This window comes from Echinops telfairi, unplaced genomic scaffold (genome assembly GCF_000313985.2).
Source record: "Echinops telfairi isolate 266 unplaced genomic scaffold, ASM31398v2 ScPeMD7_18;HRSCAF=68, whole genome shotgun sequence".
NCBI classification, from domain to species: Eukaryota; Metazoa; Chordata; class Mammalia; order Afrosoricida; family Tenrecidae; genus Echinops; species Echinops telfairi.
The window spans coordinates 44,629,765-44,651,128 of NW_022103915.1; the positions used below are offsets into that span (position 1 = coordinate 44,629,765).

General features: G+C 49.1%; 1 protein-coding gene across 1 annotated transcript in view; it reads right to left on the reverse strand.

Moving 5' to 3' along the window:
• Nucleotides 1-1,269: 1,269 nt before the first annotated feature.
• Nucleotides 1,270-21,364, reverse strand: part of PRKCH (protein kinase C eta) — a 259,663-nt gene continuing 239,568 nt past the window's right edge. Inside the window, exons 13-14 of the mRNA XM_004698636.2 lie at nucleotides 4,210-4,353; nucleotides 1,270-2,639 (exon numbers count right to left, since the gene is read on the reverse strand). Coding sequence (XP_004698693.1) covers nucleotides 2,493-2,639; nucleotides 4,210-4,353 — 291 coding nt within the window. The 3' untranslated portion in view covers nucleotides 1,270-2,492. The remainder of the gene's footprint in view (nucleotides 2,640-4,209; nucleotides 4,354-21,364) is intronic.

Here is a 21,364-nt window from a genome sequence, read left to right on the forward strand (position 1 = left end):
GATCACAATGATCTACCTATAATCCCCTCCCAGGGGGATGGACAACAGAAAAGTGGGTGAAGGGAGACATCGGTCAGTGTAAGACATGAAGAAATAATAATGCTTTTAAATTATCAAGGGTTCATGATAGAGGGAGGGTGGGGGAGGTAGGGGAAAATGAGCTGATACCAAGGGCTCAAGTAGAAAGAAAATGTTTTGAAAATGATAATGGCAACAAATGTACAAATGTGCTTGACACAATGGATGGACTGTGATGAGTTGTATGAGCCCCCAATAAAATGATTTTAAGAAAAAGTCCAAGTGTCCTCAAATCAGCGGGCTCCTTCTGTGGGATCCCGGAAAGTCTGTAGGATGAGAACTCAAAGTCTTACGCTTTAGCCCGGGGCCCACTCCCTACTGCGTGTAAAGCCGGTGAGTAACACACTCCCTCAGCTTCCCAAACCCAAAGCACCACCATCTAGTCGAAGCCTGTAAGGACAGGGCCGAACTGCCCCTGCGTTTCCGAGACGGTAAAGGTTGACAGGATTAGACAGTCCTCCAACCGCTCGGCCTGCGTTTGTCTCACTTGTAAAATGAAGCGCAGGCTTCACACTGCAGGTAGCAGAAAGAGTGTTGGATGAGCTGGGTAAGTTGCAGGGTAGTTCTGTAGGGGCAGGGCCTAGGAACTGCTAAATGCTAACGTGGTGTAATGGGAGGACTCGGGCTATTCTTTTCAGTCAAAAGTGCTTTTTCACCTTAGGATACCGAAAAATAACCCAGGGCACACTGTCAGTGGCTCCATAGTTCCTGTACCGTTCCAGGTAATGCGAGCACGTGCTCTGTCTAATCAAACGTGAACAGAGGTCGTGTGTGTGGCCCTCTGAGAAAGAGGCAGGTCAGCACCCAGCACTTCTTCCAGCTCTGGCTTCCCTGACTGTGGAAAAGTAACCTTAGTTACCATAGTAACCTTAGTTACCATAGTAACTCCATTTGCCAGACTGGTTCTCAGACAGGCGAGGGCCATCAAACTTGCATTAGACTTTATATGAGCAAGAAATGAACATTTCTTACGTCTACACACTGAGAGTTTTGCTCTGGTCAGAGAGAGAGGCAGTTTCAGGGATATGTAGAAGACTGTGTCAACCTTCCCCTTCCTGGAAGTCGCTCTAAGCGGTCAATCCATTTTGTTCCAAGCTTTAATTTTGATTAGAAATCAGCTCTCTTAGTGAGGCATGCCATGAATCCTTCAAGACACTCCCCCGCCCCACCCAAAAAATGGCTTTTGCTTAATTAAAAAAACTTATTTATTTCCAGCCAGATAACATTTTCCAACTACATATACAGTTACATATTGTAAGCTCCTTCTTTGATACATATACACGTGTTCCAACATCCAATTCTAATGAGTAAAGTTTGTGCCAAACCCACATCATTTCTCACATAATTTAAATACAGTGCTGACGTGACACCACGGTACGAGTGATGGGCGGGGATGCCTCACTCTGCATCCGGAGCAGTGTCAGCACATCATCCCATGAGACGGTCTGAGGCCAGCCGGCAGCAAGCACCTGGCGCTGCCTGTCGACGGCGGAAGGCAGCTTCGCGGGAGGTCACTTTTCTTCTGTGAAAGGGAGTTATGTGCACATAAAGTAGTAACATGTATGCAATGTGGAAAGGCATTTCACAGAATGCAAACAATATCCAGGTAAATTAATGGGCTCTAGAATGAAGCTCCATTAACGCAAATCTATGGCTTACTCGGTTGGCGCTCCAGAGCCTTCTCACCGGCACCCAATAAATACCCATTTATTGAAGGAAAAGATGAGCAATCGCAGTAGTCTTGGTTCTTCAGCATTTTTAAAAAAATTTGGGCTTTGTGAGTTTTACTCATGCCATGGTTCTGTTTCTTCAGAGCAAATGATTCTATCTGGAAAGCCATTTATTCCTTTCAAACTAGCTTTAAATTCCTCGCTGGCATTTAGATGTCGAGACTCTTTCGAGAGGCAGATGGTCAGTCTTGGAGTCTGGCTGGCCCTCAGAAGAGCGCAGAGTGGCCGATACAAAGTCTTGATTTCCCTCTTGAGATAAAACAGCCTGTTTGGCTCAGAATTGTTTTATTTTTTTCCTCCCCTCAGGTCATTTCCCTCCGCCCCTCCCCCAACCCGCTAAATTTGATGTATTCTGTTGTTTGGCTCAGAATTTTCCATATTTAAGTTTATTCTTCATGCTTTTTCTCCTTCTGGCTCTTGTTACTTTCCCATGTCCCAAACGAGCCACTGGAAATACACAGGTTGAGCAAGGCCCCTGAAGTCCACTTCAATGTCAACTAGTGGACGGCTCCCTCAGGACTTGAAACAGGTGCTCTCGTAAAGCTCTGCCTTTGCAGAGTCCCCAGCTGCTCCGTGAAGGTAGGGGACTTGTTCTGAGGCAGATGCTGGGGAGTTCCCGCAAGGAAACGCCTGGAAAGTCTGGATTCCGCTTGGAGGCTCCTCCTATCTCTCTTCTTTCCAAGGCTATGGTTGCAATTCTGGAGACACATAGGAAAAGTTTCTAAACTCATCCTGGTTAATCATAGGAAGATGCCCCTCATCGATCGGGGTTAAAACGGGCTCTTCCTTTATGAAGTCAGGGTCGAAATTGCTGACGTCTTCTCGGGATTTCTGCCAAAAAAGGAGACAAAGGTCAAAGGTTACGCCCTTGAGACTTAGCTTTCCAGCCCATTCCAAAGACTTCAGAGAAGTGCCCTGTAGCTCCCCAGCAGCCGCAGCATCAACAGCCATGATAATGATGATTAAACATCCTTTGTAGCAAGTCCATTGCATTGTGTATTATTATGGCATTTGGTAACTACCAATTCACTAATCCCAGGAAAATCTTGCTGAGCAGGCTGGGAGGGTGACAAATTAGGCCCCTGAACCAGTTGGGCCCCTTACTCTTCAGTTCCTTTTAGCAAGGCTCCACTTCTCAAATGCCCCGATGGAGAGGCCCTGAGCTCATATTTCTCACTAGAGATTGAGCAAATTCACATACGTTCTACTCATTGTTTACTCAAAGAGATTTTCTCTGAGCAATTCTAAGACCCGCTGAGCTTAGGGGACAATTGTCTCTCATTTTTCTCACCGGTCATTATGACCTGCTGGGACACCAGTGTAGTGCACAATGAAGGCTCTGACCTCTGAAAGCTAAGCGTGCCCACACCAAGAGGGACTTCCGGGGATGCCATTCAAGGAGGTGGCATTGCCTCTGGAGACCGAGTGTGCATCCGTTTAGCAAGCTGGTCCACAGTGAGCTAGCTGTCCCAGGATGTACCAATGGCACACACTTGGTCATGAATGGAATATTAGAGGTAGTCTACCCAGAGGCACTTTGGAAAGAAGACTGATGATCTCTTCCCCCCAAAACTGCCCACGGAGCCACGGTCTACTCTTGACACGTTGGGCGTGGCCGTGGCTGGAGTCAGCTTGGTGCCAACTGATCACTCGTTATGTTCGGAGGAGTCGTGCATTTCCTATCTCTATAAACTAAGGCTGGAGGGATCATTCTGGTCGGTGTCAGACTGCCTCTCCTCTTGCGAGGGCCGATGGTCCTTCTCCCTCCGCCTCTGTGCCACCCCTCCTCAGAGCTCTCCCTGTCACTCAATCCCAGCCCGTCTACCTTCCCATTGTGGGCCACGTGACCGCAGGGGATCACGAGCTTAGGTTCCAGACTGTGAGCTGGACCACACGCACCCGGCCGGCCGCAGTGCAGCAGCGGTCCTGCGGAGGGAGCAGGCTTGACTTGCTCAGAGGGGTGTGCTAATGGGGCCAGTGTGGACTTGGGTTCAGGCGAGGGGCCAGGGTCTCGTGAAATGGGTAATATTTCACACCCCTTCAATTTTCTTGGCGGCTTCGGAGAGGCACAAAGCGCACCCTGACTGGCATGTTTGTTTTGTTTTGTTTGCCAGTTAGTCAAACTCATTGGGAGAAACGGGACGTTTCAGGATCCTCAGAAGCCGAGCATGATCACAGCGGTTAACGTGCGATGGGTCCAGCCCTCGGGAGGGTGACAACTCCAGGACAGGTCGCCAAGCCACACGGTGAGCAGGGGCCTCCCAGGCTAGCAGGCCAGGCCATCGCGAGTGAGACTACGGCCCTGTCAAGCTCCAGGCTGAGCTGCTGGTCTGACCACTGGGTGCCCAGAGGAACTTTGCCAAGAATGTCGGCTTGACGGTCACGGGTGTGGGACACTTACGATTCGGGGTCTGAAGGGTGGTTCTAACTGACGATGGTTCAGCTGGGCCCAGTCGATTTCCTTAAAGAAAGGGTGTCTCAAGATGGCAGGCTCCCCTCCCTGAGTCAGGCTGCCCAAGCGCATGGTGGGGTTCTTGGTCATGAACTGAGAGGAGGGAGAGAATGAGAGAAAGAGAGAGAGAACAGGAGCAAACGTGAATGTCACTCACTCACAAGGATGTCACAGACAGCAGGGCTCAGGGGCCTGCGGGCGCTTCGCCAGCTGCTCTTGCATCACTGGCTGGCATTTCCGTCATGGAAGCACGGTGGGTCTGAATCATCCCTAAAGGTGTCGATGCTGGTGTGTATTTATGGCCGTGTTCATTTCCATTTCAGACATGGCCACTAAGAGAAGCTGAAAGGGTCCAGTTCTCTTTTCCATCAACACCACGTATTTTTCTTTCCTCTTTCAGGAAAAGCAGCTCTTTATGAAATCTTCTGCCTTCTCTAACCCTGCAGGCACAGACCGCAGGCACCTTATGAATGGGGCTACTTTGGGGAACAGCTGTGGGGTTGTTCTGCGAGGCCCGACCAGCCAGCCACGGTTCCCACTCTCTAACAAGACCCGAGAGAAAAGAGTGGGGCTTTTTTATTTTTAAAAATCTGTGTAAAGAAGCATAAACAGTAAAACACTGAGCAAACTGAAAAGTTCTTTTTCACCCCCTTTTCTAACCACCTCCCTCCCCCCTCTCCCCTGGCTCTAGGAAAAACAAAGCCGGCCACGCCACCTTTCTTTACCCAACAAAGGCATCACATTCTGGGTGAAAATGTTCCTCTTCGATATGCTTGCTCCCATTTTGAAATAGATTTCATGACTACGAATCTGTCGTTTCACAGAGTGACCCCTTAACAAGCACGGGCACAGGCTGAAGCAATGTGTATCCATACATCCTCGGTCTGGATGTTGATTTGGAAACCGCCAAGGGGCTGAGCTCCCATAAAGAGTTTCGACCTAACTCCAGTTTCACGAAGTGGCCAGTAGAGAGATTTTGATCGCTGTCTGAATAAAGTCTGAATACACAAACCACAAATATAAAAACCAAATCCACCGCCATTCAGTCTATGGCGCCGAGTCTTTAGCTAACCCGTGAGGATGGAGTCGAACTGCGCCCTGGGCTTCCCAGGTCGCACACCTTTACCGAAGCACACGCCACCTCTGTCCCCCGAAGGCGTGGCTAGTGGGGCTGAACGGTGACTGTTTGGTTAATGCTTTAACCTAGGTACCAGCAGGGCTCCTTGAACAGGACTGGAACCCCCCCCCCAAAAAAAAAAAAAATTCACTGCCATTGACACGATTCAGACTCACGGCAACCCTGCAGGATAGGGTAGAAGTGTCCCTGTGGGTTTCTGAGGCTGTCACTCTATGGGAGTTAGACAGCCTGGCCACTGTGCCACCAGGGCTCCTGGAACGAGGGCTGGCACAGGGTCCTCTACTTGTGTCCTGGTCAGGATGGGATTCTCTACTGCAAAACCACGCAAGGAACTCGATGTTCAATTTCAGAAGAGAAGTCGCTTGAATAAAACATTTGGCTGTTGCTTTTTATCTAAACGAAGCTATTTCAAAGCAGACCAAGGCTACTTAGCGCAACAAGCCTTTTTCTCTCAAGAGAAGGCTAGGTTAAAAGAAATTGCCCCGGAGCTGACTTCATAGAGAATCAATAAGAAGAGAATCTTGTGGAGCAAGCAGACGTGAGAAGGGATGTTTGGAGGAGGCCACCTCTGCCGGGCCAGGTGTCCAAAGCTGTAAACTCACTAATGTTGCTGCAAGTGAAAATGATAATGTGGAGGAAGGGGGCTTCACACTTGCTAAGCCAGTTTGAAAGGAGATCGGTCATAAAATGCTGAAACAGGGATTGGGGGTGGGGGGAACACACTTCAAAGGGCTAATAAAAAATGAAGACACCGATAGAGTTAGCAGGCTTCTGGCTTCCAGGGACAAGGAGTTAAAAGGCACCCGCAGGCGGCATTGCATGTAGGACCCAGAGATGAAAGCGGAAATCAGAGCTGTCAGGTGCAGTCAGAAAAGTTACACCTTCGGCCCGAAAGTGCTCAGTGCAGGTCCGGGAAACACACGCGGGCCTTCCAAATCGACTAGGTATTGAAGAACGGAGAGTTCTGCGGCTTGATCGCTCCCTGGGTGAGCCTGTGCAACCCAGAACGGAAGGGAGAATCACCTACCTCAGAGGAGGAGGAGGCGCCCTCCTTCGAAAGGCCAATGAGATGTGATCACTGATGGTTATCAGTTTCTCTTCTAAGAGCTAATACCACCACCCGGAGACACACACACACACACACACACACACACACACACACACACACACACACCACGCACTTTACAAGAACTGCAGAACAGGCCTGTCTGTCTTGTCGGAACCCTCCAGGCCTGCCAATGATGCCAGCAGAGGACAGCCTGTGAATGTGTGGGGACAACTTGTTCTCCTGGGCACAGGTACCCAGGTACACAGGTACCCAGGTACACAGGTACCTGGCTTCTGCCAGGGTGGCGGAAGCCCTGGTGTCTGAGAGACTTTGCCCATTCTTCCTAGGCCTTGGCACTGTATCCCTGCTTCCACGGGGCACTCTGGAAAAGCCAGTGCCCGAGAAAAAGCAGACCAAATCACACTGCTCTTTCTCTAACACCTGAGGATGGGCAGAACATCCACTTCCTTAGCTCGACACTTGCTCTAGGGGCTCTGAGAAAGAGCTTGTGGAACGATGGGTGCAGTTTTGTGCTGACTTTTACCTGGCTTTGTCTGACACCTTTAGATGATGCAACCATGCTTCGTTAGGGGGTGGGAACCCCAAACCAACTTCAATGCACTTCAATTGACAAAGGTCTACAGGGTATTTGCTGTGTGCAAGGCAGTGTGGCGATGCACAGATGATAAGACATGCCCCCAATGTGGAAGCTGACCTTCTGGAAGGGAGACACAATTCAAAGCTGGATCCAATGGCAAGAGACATAGACTCAATGTTCAGGGAGGTGAGGGCCTGGGGAGGCAGCTTGTGGGTATGCGCACACGCTCACACATGGCTACCACAGCACTAGGGGCTCTGGGGACGGCTTCATGGAAGACGATGAGAACTCAGAGAGGCATGAAAGAAGGAACCAATCAGACTTCAGACGACAGCATGGACAAATACATAGCTGCATGCATAGGCCTAACATCACCTAGAATGCTGGCATGCAGGGATGCTCGGGGAACTTTGGGGGTAGCCGGTGGGATTCATCACAAACATATGAAGAGGGGAGGGACTACAGCTTCCCTGGGACACAAGGGAGATGATTTAAGTCCGTGTGAAATAAATCCCAAACAGAGAAGTAAGAAATTGGTGGTGGGGTAAACGGTGATGAGGCTGAGACAGCTGAGAAGCCACAAGTTCAGAAACGAGAATGCTTTTTAGTTCGTAAGAAAAAAACAAGAAACTTAGAAGTGAGTCCTAGAGGTCTTGTAAAAGCAGGATTAACACACTAGAGCAACAGCCTGGAGCTAGGATCAAGAAGTGAGGAGAGAGGCCAAGGTCACAGGGTCCCCCTGGCTGTCTGGTAGAGTGAGACGCTGGGTAATGGACAGAGAACCAAAGAGGAGCAGCAGGTTCTTCTGTGGACTCGTGGCAGTCAGAGTGGCGGTAGTTACTATAGGCAGCAGTAGCAGGATTTCTTCAGGGAAACAAAGTAACAAACAAACAACACATCTTGAGAGCTTATGGTGCGTCAGGGTGTCAGGGTCGGGGAGATGGACCAGTTCGCCTTTGCATTTGGTGTGTGGGCACCCACATGGAGACAATTAGCTGTGTACATCTGGAGTATGCACTAAGGTTAGAGACTGAACACAGACCAACATTTGGGTAAAAGTTTAAGCTGACCGCAGGCAAGACTGCAGTGAGAAAGTATAGGAGGGGATTTCAAAATCCATGCAAAAATGGAATGAAAAGAGTATTCATGAATTTCCCTGAAAATCTTCGTAGAACTGAGAGGACTGGAACATCTTTTACTTACCCGCCAGATATTTAAAAACCAGGTGAGATCACATACAAGTCTAGTTTTCCAGTGGACCATCTGGAACACCGGGCCTGGACTTCCTCTTGATAAAAATGGCCTCGTGTTGAGCAGTGGTGGCCCTGTTCGGACAGGGCCTTCCATCTTCAGCCAACCACCTGTCCTATCTGGCTGGCTTTATGCATTACTTTGGCTCCTGAGTAGACAGTGAAAACAAAGGCCAACATGGCGGCAGTGGGAGAGCATGACACCCCGGGGGAGGTCTCGCGTTAAAAACAGAAACCAGAGGAAGCATCCCAAGAAGAGGACGGAAGATCCAGTGCGGTGCTGAGGGAGCAGCAGGTGGCGGGTGGCCCTTCTTTGACTGCCTCCCTCCAAAGATCCAGAGACAGGGAAGTAAGTCGGCATTTCCCACCTGTCCCAGTGACCGTGCACACTGGTGGAGGTTTGCATGCAGGAAGGACTTGCTGTCTGACACTGAGCCAAGCACTCTCCCTGACCACCCAGTCCCGGCCTGTGGAAACAAAAATGGCAGTCCTTTTTCAGAAAACTTCCATTTGCTGATGTGCCTCGGGGAGCTCAAAAGTCAAATACGTTAACAGCCTGTGGTGAAGAGCAATCCATTTCATCGGTCTGAAGTCAGACTGAAAGCTGGCCTCACCTCAACTGACCTTCTCCCCGCTGTGGTCCAAAGGTACATGTCAGCCAGGGAAGAAAATAAAATGACTTCGGGGAAGATTGTGGACACATTTCCCCAAAGGAAGCAGGAGGCTTCCTAGGGCAATAAAAGCACTTTATAAGCTGCGAAGAGGCAGTGAGGGCGGGCTGGAAAATCGAATGCCACTGCAAATGTAAGTCTCGAGCTAACTGGCAAGAAGGGCAAGGAGGAGAAGCCAGGTCAGGAATGAATGGACCCGTCTCACCTCCCTTCCCTCAGCTGACTTGGAGGAGACTGAAGAAAGCAGCAACCTGGCCCCGGCTTTAAGAATAAGACCCCTCACATCCTGCCTAGGTGACAGAGAAGGTATAACTAGCGGGGCTAACGATTAACCATGCTCCTTCCTGAGGCCGAAGAGCCCTGGTGGTATAATGGTTCCGAGTTGCTGCAACTGCAAGGTCAGCAGTTTGAAAGCACCAGGCACTCCGAGGGAGAAAGATGAGGCTCTCTATTTCAGGAAAGAGTCATACAAGGGCAGGTCTACCCTGTCTTATTGGGTCACTGTGAGTTAGAATTGATTTGATGGTGGTGAGTGAGTCTTCCTGAGGACAGCTCTAGAGTGAATGGAAGGATTTAGGCCAGGATCTTACAAGAATGTCCCGGAGGCTTCCTGCAAGCCAAGAAAGACAAATGGCACAGAGGCTCACTCCCTCGGTGTGACAGTTTGTATTCCACCTCTGCCACCAAAGGACTGTGTGCCTTTGGAGAGATTTCTTCTTAACCTCAGAGGGCCTCACGTTCCCCATCTGTACAGTAGACATCATCTATGCAAGGTGCCTGGACGCCCTCAGACGTATCTGAGAGCATTGACACCCACCAGGAGTCCCCCGGTGGTGCACACAGTGAATGCTCACGGTCCCAGTGCAGCCTGAGCCATCTTGCAGAAAAGGACTGAAGAGAGACTGCTGGAAACCCACCTTCAAAATCCCTGGAGGGCACCCTTCTCCTCTGACACCCATGGGGTGAGCAAGAGCCAAAACTGATTGGAGGAGAAGCAGAGAGGTATTTGGTGAAACCACTTATAGGTAGGGGCGTGGATCAAAAGGGGCACGGTCTCTAGACCCCCAGGCTCCTCCCTCTCTCCTTCTTGCTCCACATGGCAGCCAGGACAAGTGGGGACACAAAAAATGATGCTGTCACTTGCAGGCCGAGAAGTGGAAGTCTGTGGAAAAGGACAGTTTTTCCTGACAGTGAATCTTTTCTAAGGCAATTTGAGAGCAAGTATGTGACGAACAGGTTTTCCTATGCAGCTGTGTCTGCATTCGCAATAGAAGGGAGACAGGGAGCACAGGAAGGTGCCCGCAACACAGCGGTTTCACTATTAGCTGGGAGGCAGGCACATCTGGGGTTCTGCCACGGGGAGGGGGGAGGGTTGGCTGTGTGCCAGGGGGCAGCGTTGAAAGTGGCCCTTGGTAACACAAGACTTGCAGTAACAGGATCCGCATGTACCTCAGAACTCATTAAAATGTAGGCAATGGCTAAAAGTGTTTTCTTTCCTTTTTCAAAATCTGATTTTATACAAAGAAGACTCATTATATGAAGAAAGCAATTAGTCTAGCAAGATTTTCCTCCAGGTGTTGATTCTAAGGAACAGGTAAGCCATTTTTACACAGGGGAAGCGTGAACCCAGAAGAAGGCCAACAGCAATCCCCGGGGAGTCGCAGCGCTAGGGGATGGGAGGGTGGGGGGCACCCCATGGAGTTCCTGGCTCGGGAGAAACAAACTGTAATCGGAGGAGAGATGGTTATACAAATGGTGCCGTCCTGGGTTATGAGTCTCTGAGAATCTGTAGGTACGAGGTGCGTTTGGTTCTTATACCATAGCCTTTACTTTCGTGAAAGGAAACCCTGGAAGCCTTTGCACTCCTGTTAAAGTCTCTTGTGCAGCAGGTGAAGGCGGCTGTGATGAAGAATGTGCGACAAGCAGCGCGGGCAGGACTGGTTCCATCTTTCACAGCCCAGGCGCATGGACGCGTCTCAATACAGGGCGCTGGGAGGTTTGCTCCGAGCCCAGGGAAGGAATTGCTCCAGCTGCTTCCCACTGCACCCGGATGGAATTTACGGGGCAGAGCAGCAGCCGGTCGCCCGCACACTCCAGACAGTGAGGCGTCCAGCCACCCTCCCAGCACATGCGAGTCTAAACTGGTTGGGGTGGGTGGGTGGCTGCAGGAGCAGGGAATAGAAAGGTACCATTTTTTGTCAAAGTGAGTTTATGCCTTAATAAATGGCAGCCATCACGACTCTATGGGCCTGTTCTACAATCTTGCACCAGGCACTGACGTATGTCTGTATTTCAAGTTCTTTCTTTACAGTCCTCACAACACCCCTGATCCTTGGTCTCCCATGTTACAGGTCTGAACCTTGGCCTGCCTGACACTACAAGTCTTTGCTTTCAGACAGTAGATGAAACCTCTGCTTGAGGCAACCAGTGGCACTTGAATTCTGGATTAAATAACAACTTGGACAATGCAGGGGCTGATGGGTCAGGAGGATTCCTGGCATGAGCTCGGGCAGGGCTTCACCTGGACGAGCTATGTTAGCACTTTGAGTGTTGCTTGGCTGCTGTAATTCCTGTGGTCCCTCAGGTGACAATCATTTTTATGAATCCCTGGAGGGAGAAATCCCACTGCCACTGAGTCCATTCCAACCCCAGACAGGGTCTCTGACTCTCCATCATCATGGGATCAGACGGCCTCATCTTTCTCCCACAGGGCGGCTGGGGGTTTTTACCCACCGGCCTTGAGGTGAGTGGCCCAGCAGTTATCCCACAGGCCCACCAGATCTCTAGGGGTCAGGAAATGCCCCGACAGCAGGGAGAACAAAGGAACAGGTCTGGAAAGAACCTGAGGGGACCTGGATTTACTTCCAATAAGGGGGCCTTCAGGTTGGAGGAGAAAAGCGAGGAGGGCACTGTTAATATTTTCAAATGCTGGAGGAGCTTTCAGACAGAAGAGTGATACACACACACACACACACACACACACACACACACACACACACTCCAGCCGTCCTCTGCCATCAAGTTGATTCTGACCCTACGGGACACAGCAGAACCTCCCAGAGCGTTTCTAAGACGCGGATCTTTCTGGCGGCAGATGGCCACATCTTTCTCGTGTGGAACGGAGGCTTCCAACTTCCAACTTCTCAGTGAGAAGCTGAGCGCTTAACCCCCTGCATCCAGGACTCCTGTGAAAAAGGATTCCCCACCCAGTGTCTTCCGATTGCGTCCAACTCCCACCGACCCGAGACGGGGTTTCTGAGGGTGTCAATCCTCACAGGAGCGGACAGCCTCATCGCTTTCCCTCGGAGAGAGGCTGGCTGTTTGCATTGCCAACCTTAGGGGTTAGCAGTCCCAAGCTGACCCCACGGTGCCAACAGTCCTTTGAAGGGAGATTAGGTAGTTCTAACTAGAAGAATACTTTCAGGGAGTGGAAGCTCATAGAAGTACGGTATAAGGAAATTGAAACAAAAAAAGTTGAACACAGAAAGCCAAGCAGCATGACTCTCTTACGGAAATGCTTGAAGCGGGGCCTGAAGGGCTGTCAAGCGTGGCAGTGGAGCTCCCTGTGCTGCTGGCAGGAGAACAAGGTCTTCCAAGGTCTCTGCCAATCACGAAGAGCCTGCCATCTTGCACACTATGTTGGGTTCATCACTAACATTGTGGAGTCGGGGAGCTGACGTTCTGAAGATGACTATACCCCACTGAGGTACCCAGGTGGAGAAGGTGCATGTTCCTGGCGTCTAAAGAGGACTTACTTCTATAGAGAATAAAATGAGACAGAGTTTGCTTACGATGATCTCTGTGCTAACTGTCTATGCAGTGGGTATGTGAATAGCTTGAAAATGCCAATGGCTGGGGTCTTAACGGATAGGCTTTCATTGACCTACACTAGGACATTCTGAGATGTCTGACGGTAAATGTATTTCCTCAGAATGGAACGCGGTACAGTGAGTGCCCTGTGCGACAGAGGGAAGGAACCCAGCTGACATCGCTGGCAGCCGGTCTCAGTATCTTCCGGCCTGTGACTGGAATCCAGCTGCTTCTCCGGGGCACACGTGCAATACTTGTGTTGATGCTTGCAGTGCCCAGCTGTTCTGTGTTAAGATCATCATGATTGCTTTCTCTGAATCCCAAACCATCTCCGTAGCGTTATTCAAGTCACACGACAATGTTGGCTTAAAAAAAAAAAAAGTAATGTGCCAACAGTGTTAACCAATCTACCGACTCCTCACGTACCCATAGGGTTAGATTCCAAAGACCACGTTTTTACATGAAAATTAAAGACGACTGCATCAGATCCTATAATGGAAGATGACCTACCTCATTGTTACAAAAAAGCCACATGATATTATTCCGTCACTGAAACCCCATTGAGAATAATGGCATAGCCAGGCTGACACCAGTCAGTGTTACTCTTGCTGTACAGCTTACTGCTAGATCTATGCTGTTAAATGTACAAAAGAGTTTAATTGATTTTTTTTACTATTGTCGTAGATCTGAAATGTCAGAGAAGGAGACAGTGGATACGTGAGGAGGAGGTGTCACATTGTATTCCTGGCAAATCAGTCTTCAGCAGCTCTGACAGTGGGTTTCAGTGCTCTCCAGGAACAAGTACTGTGTGTGACTCCCCCACGGCGCAGCCCGGAACGAAGAGAGAGAGAAAGCAGTCTCCCAAGCAGCATTCTACAACAGCCTTTACTGACGCCTTCTGAACCAGGCCCTCCGTTCTGCCTTTCTTTGTTGTCTAAGCCCCTTTAACAGCCTGCTAGTGTCAGTGAAGGAGCCCTGAGGGTGTAGTGGCTACGCATCGGGCTGCTGGCCATAAGGTTAGTAGTTTGAAATCACTGGCAGCCCCTTGGAAGAAAGAAGGGGCCTTCTACTCGGGGCAGTTCCACCCTGTCCTGTCGGCGTTGACTGGAGGCCAGTGAGTGGGGTTTGGGTTTGGCTATATAAGCATTAGATCTTCGACACTGGAAAGGACAAAGAAAACAAAGTGCATTGCTTCTTTTCATACCAGTCTTTCCTATTTCAAACATAAAGCTCTCCATAGCGAGCCTGCGCACGGGTGTTTCCACGGCCACACGACAAGACCTCCGGCATCTTTCTCGTCTGGCTGAGCTATGGAGATTACAAAAGCAAGTGACATAAATATTCCACTAAAAAGCGAGGGGGTTGGGGGGCAGGGGGGAATTATCCTTCAGACTATAGCCACAAATAAAACGTTTGGCTCTCTCCTGGTCAGAAATGTAGAAACTAGTGAGGGGGAAGGAACATTCAGTTTAATACAAGCTAGATGGTAATAAGTAAGTAAGTAAATATCGCACGTGAAATCTCTGGGAAGATCGATATGCTGGTGTGGTTTTCGGTTTCCGCCACCTCTGGCTGGCCTGGCTCTCCGTGAGCAAAGGCTTCATTTCTGAAAGGTGTTACACCCACACTAAGCTTCAGCAAGATGGAGCGGCTCCACTTTCTCCGATGGGAACTCCGGTCCCGGCCAAAAGGCTCCCAGTTAGGTCGTGAGTAATCAGCTCTCTTGTGAGAGGGTCTTTGGATAACTGTGCCCGCACTCCCCAACCCCATCCCAACAAGGCTTGAATAATCATCACGCTCCGGTTGTTCCTCTTCTTCCTCAGCCTCCTACTAGTGATCACCTGGCGGCCACATAGAAGAGAGGCCAAAATTCAGGCTGCTCTCTTTGGTTTCAGCCGAGTGCCTGCTGACAGACGTGGGACACACTCACCGCCGAGAGGAGTCCAGAATTAAGGAGGATCCCTGTGGGCACAGAGGTAAGCAGGACTCCGGCAGATAATGCAGGGAGGGTAAAACCTGATCGGGCCGATGACAGATACACCCACACGCGTTAATTTCTATAAAGCTCAGTAACAAAAGCGCCTTCTCATCACCCTCTGATGCCAAGTTTACAATGCCCCCAGAACCGACAGGCGGCCAGGCAGAGGGCACCAGCTTCCCTCCAGCCCTCCTGTGACCCAGCCACCTGAGAAAGGGGTGTTGACTGCACCTGAGTCAGCAGGAGCCAGGTGCGTTGTTCTCACAGGCTCGGGTTTAGCAGGGGGGGAGTTACCTCACCTCGGAGAGAAGGCATCCCGTCCCCAGCTCTGTGGATGCACGCGGCCTTCCGCCAAGACGCACAAACCAAATGTACTGTCAAGTCTCCCTCCAGGCTACGGAACCGAGCTGAGTTTTCTAACCATCACCTCGTCTGGAGCTAGGTGATCATCAGGCTCTGGCAGCCCGGCGCTTTCAGCGAACTAGGCACTTCCTTTCATCTCCCGATGATCACCTTTGAGGAGCAGTTTGTGCCAGTTTACAAAACTGGGGCACACAGTGGGCAACGCGTGGCTCCTTCTCAAGCCAAATGAAAGAGCCGCAGCAAAGAATCACCTTTCAGGCCAGTGATCTGAAGAGCCTCTATTCCACCCCGCCCCCCACCCGTCCAGCCCCCCCCCCAAATGTGCATCTCTTCATCTGTCTCGGTGCTAACTTCTATGCAGGGGGTGAGTTTTTGTCCTCTATTCTAAGGGTGGGAGGCTGTTTTCCTTCCAAAGGAGGCACTTGTGAACACATCGCGTCCACATTTGGAGAGATATGAAATGAGAAGACAAAAGGGTAAGCAGGAAAATTAGTCAACTCCTGGCACCACCCCAACCCACCCACCCACCCACCCACTCACAAAGACCAGGAGTATTTTCAGTCAAAAGGATCACTGGTTAATCATTTAGCTTTTTTTTTGGCCTCAACCACCTTCTTCCCGGACGGCTTCCGTGCCTTGCGGTGGGCGTTCTCACAGATCTTTTGTCCTCTAAGTCTGTGAAATGCATATGCATCTGCACACGAAGAACTCAAACAGCCGCCATCTGGGGTGTGGCACAGGGGGTGATGGGAAGAGCCACCTTAGGACAGTACTCTTAGATCAGGAGTCAGAAGATGCTGGTGTCAGTCCTGTTCCGCTGTTCGCTCCCTGTGACATGCTGGACAAGGGCACCCCCGACCCTGAAATCAAGGGGCTCCCTCACAGCATGACATTAAATAAGGCTCTGAGGACTTTAAGATCCAGGATGCCACGGTGTGTTCTGCAAATGGGTACCCAACAGTTTCCCCAGAGAGGGGATAGTAACAATACCCTTAATCTAAAAAGGTAAGAGAGAATCATGGGAGCTTTTTTTTTCTTTTGAAAAGAGGAGGTGGGGGGAAGAGTATCCAGTAGACGCAAAATTCCAGGAACCGTCCTGACCTCGTCATATTCCAAGACACATCATCATGGATTCTCAGGTGGCAGTAGAGGCCCACCATGATGAGATGGTGCTCAGAAGGACACAGAGGGCACTGTGGGAAAGAGCAGACCCAGCCAGGTAGAAAGCAGGTACAAGGTCTGCAGCTCGAGGTAGGGCTGATTTGTTAAAAATGCTTCCTCGGGGTACACGTAGGTACTGACTTGGGGGCTGAGAGGTATTTTTTTTTGAAGGCACAGAGACTGTTCTGAGAAGCTAAAGTAATGAATGTGCTGAAACCAGTGATCCCTTTATGGATAGTATAAAAACAATTAGGGTGACACAGGTTCCCAGCCCAGGAAAAAAATGTAACAGGGATCCACTGGGCACCTATATGTGGCACACACCATTTCATTTTTCTGTCTATTTCTATTGCTAAACCAGCTTGCCTTATTCATGGGAAGTAAGTTCACTTTTTTCTATACTGGCTAGAAATATTTACACACACACCTTGAACTGATGTGAGGTACCCATTGCTTATTGTCCACTTTCTATTCTGGATCATTTTAAACATGCAAAAGTACAGAGGATAGTCAAATGAACCCTAACACACCCCTCGGCCAGCTTTGACCATTACTGACACATGAGCAGTTTTGCAGCATCTGCCACCCTCTTCCTAGGATGGATTATTTTGAAAGTAATCTCCAATAACCTTTATCTGAAAATACTTCGGTCTGTGGACTCATTCTTTATACAATAGTGAGAATATGTTTTTTTTTAATCTTGAAAAAAATGATGTTATCATCCTTGCTTACTTAAAATCCTTCAATGACTCACTATAAAAGACAAGGCCCTTCATAGGCCTACGATATCCTTCACAGCCTAGTAGCATCTTCCCCACATCTCTGACAACGCATTCTCAAAGCACCTTGACCTTCTTTCTTATCAAGTTGTAATAATGCACTGTTGGATCAGGTATGCCAGCTCACGTGTGGTGTGGGTCTCTCAGGGGTTATCATCGCTGCTTCTCTGAGGGGGAGAATGAAAAGCGGTGGGCAGGCAGAGAACAAGGTCTCCTGACCCCGAGGCCAGTGTGTGAGCTTCCCAGTCTACCGTGTTGAATCCCCCTAATGACTCAAGTCACTTCATCTCTCTGGGTCTTAGCTTCCCCATCTACCAAAGAGGGACTTGGACAAAATGCTTTTCAAGATCATACCCCTTGGTAAGTCTATGTTTCTAATAATTGAAAACCTCTACAACAGGGTAAAGACAAGGGAGTCCTCCCAATTGCACACTCAGCACTTAGGGCTTCGTTACTACTCTTAGGCCTCCCCAGCCACCAGCCACTGGACCCAACCCTCCAACATTAGAAACTCGTAGAGTCACCAGGCTCCCAGAATGTCCTATCACAGGGGGTCACAAAGTCCTGGGGAAAGGCCCCACGTCCAGATTGATAAACAGAGCGGTATATTTTGACCTGGAACTGTACATCAAAATGAAAGCTTGTGCAGAGTCCCCAAAATGCCGCAATTTCCAGAACTCGTCAAGCCCTCGGTCTCCTGGCCTTGGTGCATTTGTTCCCCATAAAACTTACTGCGGGGCATCAGTTTCTGGCTACATCATGGGCACGACCACTGGCCTGTTGCACCTGAAGTCCTAGTGCAGATTTAGATGTTTCTAAAACCAGAAGTCATTACTTCACTTCTGCTGCCCTGAATCCTCTCCCACTGGCACTCCTTAGACACGGTGTGTCCAAGGTCCTGTCCTGCAGCCTCTCTGTACTGTTATAGCCTTTTCTATTAGTTAATTTCTACTCCTGTGGTTCTCCCTACCATGCTACAGTGGTCTTCAAGCCTATCATAAGAGTCCAGGCCGACTTTTCTGTTGTCTGTCCCCCAGGGAGGAGGTTATATGTAGATCCTTGTAATCGGTTCCCCCTTTCCAACCCACCCTCCCGGTTTTGCCACTCTCACCACTGGTCCTGAAGGGATTATATGCCCTGGATTCCCTGTGTTTGTGAATGAAGGGAGACGTTGGACAGTGCAAGATATGACAAAATATTAATTTATAAATTATCAAGGGTTCATGAGGGGGGGGGGCGCGGGGGGAGGGGGGGAAATGAGGAGTTGATGCCAGGGGCTTAAGTGGGAAGCAAATGTTTTGAGAATGATGAGGGCGATGAATGTAAAAATGTGCTTTACACAATTGATATATGTGTGGATTGTGATAAGAATTGTATGAGCCCCTAATAAAATGACTAAAAAAAAAGAAGAGTACAGGCCAATTGATCTCATGGGTCAATGGTTAAGTCGTGTCCTTTCCATAAATGTCTCCCTGACCCCTTCAAAGTCCATCCATCCCACAGGAATCTTCCCGGCCCTCACACAGCATTCACTCCAATAGCACAGAACCGCAGGTCTCTGAACATCGTGCTGCTTTGTGCCTCTGAGTCTAGGCACAAGTTATGCCCTCTGGCTAAGGTTGTCTTCTTCCCCTTGTCCACCAGACCAACCCCCCATTTGTTCCTCAGCGTCCAGTTTGAATGGCACTTCCTCTGTCTTGTCCTTATGTCACCTCCCTGTCCTTGCTCACACAGAGAGTTTTAGTCATTCCTCCTTGGCAGTGTTCCGGCATTTAATTTCATGTTCTCATTCTGCCCAGACTGTGAGCAATATAAGTGGACCAAACCTTTTTGGCTTTTTCGGGTGGCTGCGTCTTTCCATTTTTGCATTCTGGGCACTTAGCCTAGAAAAGGGGGTGGGGTGGCATGGACAAGTTATGTGCTGAATTGAAATGAACATGAATTCTGCTTTCTCAGTATTATAGCTTCTCTCTCTGGGGTCACAGGCTCTCTTTGGTAGTAAATAAAATAACCTGACATGGCGGCATTGTTCAAATGCATAATTTCAAAATAACACTGCAACCGATGAATACCATAAATGTTGTATCTTATTGAACGGTAAACAGGTGAAGATTTCTGTTGTGTAGATTGTAAATACACAGCCCTCTGGTGTCTAACCCTCCTGGTACAATGAGAAAGACTCACACCAGAGGGGACTGTGTGCACTATGATTGTGGGGCTCTATGAATAAAAGTCACACGTTGATGAGAAGTTGAAGATAGAATGGGGACGGGCCAGCACAGCCCACGTCAGGACCCTAGACGAGGAGTCAGGAGAATCTGGGCTCAATCTCAGGCGTTGTTAGCGTTTGCTTGTTTCAAGTCATGAAATGTGGCTTTGGTGAGTCATAGCTTTCTCCCGGTTTCCTCATCTGTAAAATGGAGGGATCAAACCATTTTCAAGGTTTCTTCTGGCGATGTCATCCCAATTAAATCAAGCTGCAGTTAGAATCGGAAAGCTGTCTGAATAGTTTGGGAAGTAGCACTTGGTATCTTGAACCCTTCTTACAATACAACAAGCAAATGGAAAGTGGTCATTTTCAGAGACACGGACCAGAAGGCTACAAATCATTTCAGGCCATCAAGTTCTCGCGCAGGGCAGTGGCGACCACTTCCTGAGTGTGCGCTCTGTGCTGCCCTGCGCCAGGCAGCCCCAACACACCATCTCCTTTCATGAGCACACAGCAGACAGGGTGACGATGAGCCCAAACATACAGGTGAAGAAACTGAGGTGTGGCAAAATTACCCAAATTGCCAAGGTTACACAGCGAGAGAGCCTAAGGGCCACGATGTCCCCCTCAGAGAGCTTTGCCCTGAGGGAGGCAGGTTCTTCACCACCGTGGATGATGCCTGTAACTCTTCCACATTGTGAATGCTCTCAATTGCTGGGCTTCCATTTAAAAGAGCCTCTCAGCCTCCGACTAGGATATTTGAATTTCCTCAAGGACAGCATTTAAGGTGTTCATACTCTTAATCAGAGTGTTGGAAAGGTCTGCAACTGCCCCAGACACCCTCTCAGCGAGTGTTTTTAATCTGTACTTTTATCTGTCAAGTTCAAGTGCTTCTCAGAAAATAGGTTTTAAGAGACTCTATTGGGAGGAGAAACAGAGAATGCCTACTTTGTGCCTGTGTGGTTGCTGTGTTACACATGTTCTTTCAATTCAACCCTGGCAATAAATGCGTGGCATGGATCTTATTGTCCCTTTTTGACCAAGAAGAACTCTGAGGCTTAAACAGATGAGTGGCTCGCCAAGATTACTCCGCCAGAGCACACTAGTGCTGAGAGACAGGCCTGGCTGGCACTCTGGGTCTGAGCCTCATGCTCCTTCCTGGGCATGATGGGGAGGAGAGCCCATCGAGCATCCAGAACACCCCTTAGGAATATGTGTGCTCCACAAATGATACAAAACTACAGTAGCTGCTGTTTCCAGCCATGTGACCAGCGGGCAGTAGAGGAGCTGAAATAGGTCCGGAAGTCCACAGGGGCCTTCAGGTGACTGTTCCAGGAGAAGGAACAGCTCAGTCACCGCTCTTTAAGCACCAATGGCTCCGTCCCCTCTCAGAATAGAGAGTGTGGAAGCTTGGGTAGGAGGCCTTGCTCCAGTTACCCAAAATAGATACCCATTATTTCAAAGACACAGCTTAAAATCACTGGGTTTATCTGTTGTCTGTCCCCCTGGGAGGGGGTTATAAGTAGATCATTGTGATCAGTTCCTGGAGTCCTCCTTTTTAAGTATTAAAAAATGTTAAATTATACACCCGTGTTTACTGCAACCCTACTCTTGATAGCCAAAAGATAAATAACAGCCAAAAGAGCATCAGGAGATGAATGGATAAGTAAATGTGGTCTATATGTACACTGGAATATTTTCCATAAAGAAGAATGAAGTCCTGATACATTTTACAACATAGATGGACCTTGAAACCATCCCTGTAAACAAAATTAGTCATCACAAAGGACAGACGCTGTATGAGCTCACTTACCGTATATACCTGAGTATATACAGCCCAAATATCAGCCGAGGCACTTAATTTTATGACAAAACTGCATTAAAAATGGGCTGAAAAGGTCAGCTTATACACGCGTATATACGATATGTGGAAAAAGCAAATATGAGAACAAACAAAATTATTAGTGATTCCTATTAATTTTGTTTAGCTGGGACAGGAATTTCTATCAGTGGTGGCAGACTCATTTGGAAAAGGATAATGAGAATGGTTGCACGAGGTGTCGAAGGGATCAGGTGTAAGGCATCATCAGAACAAAAAA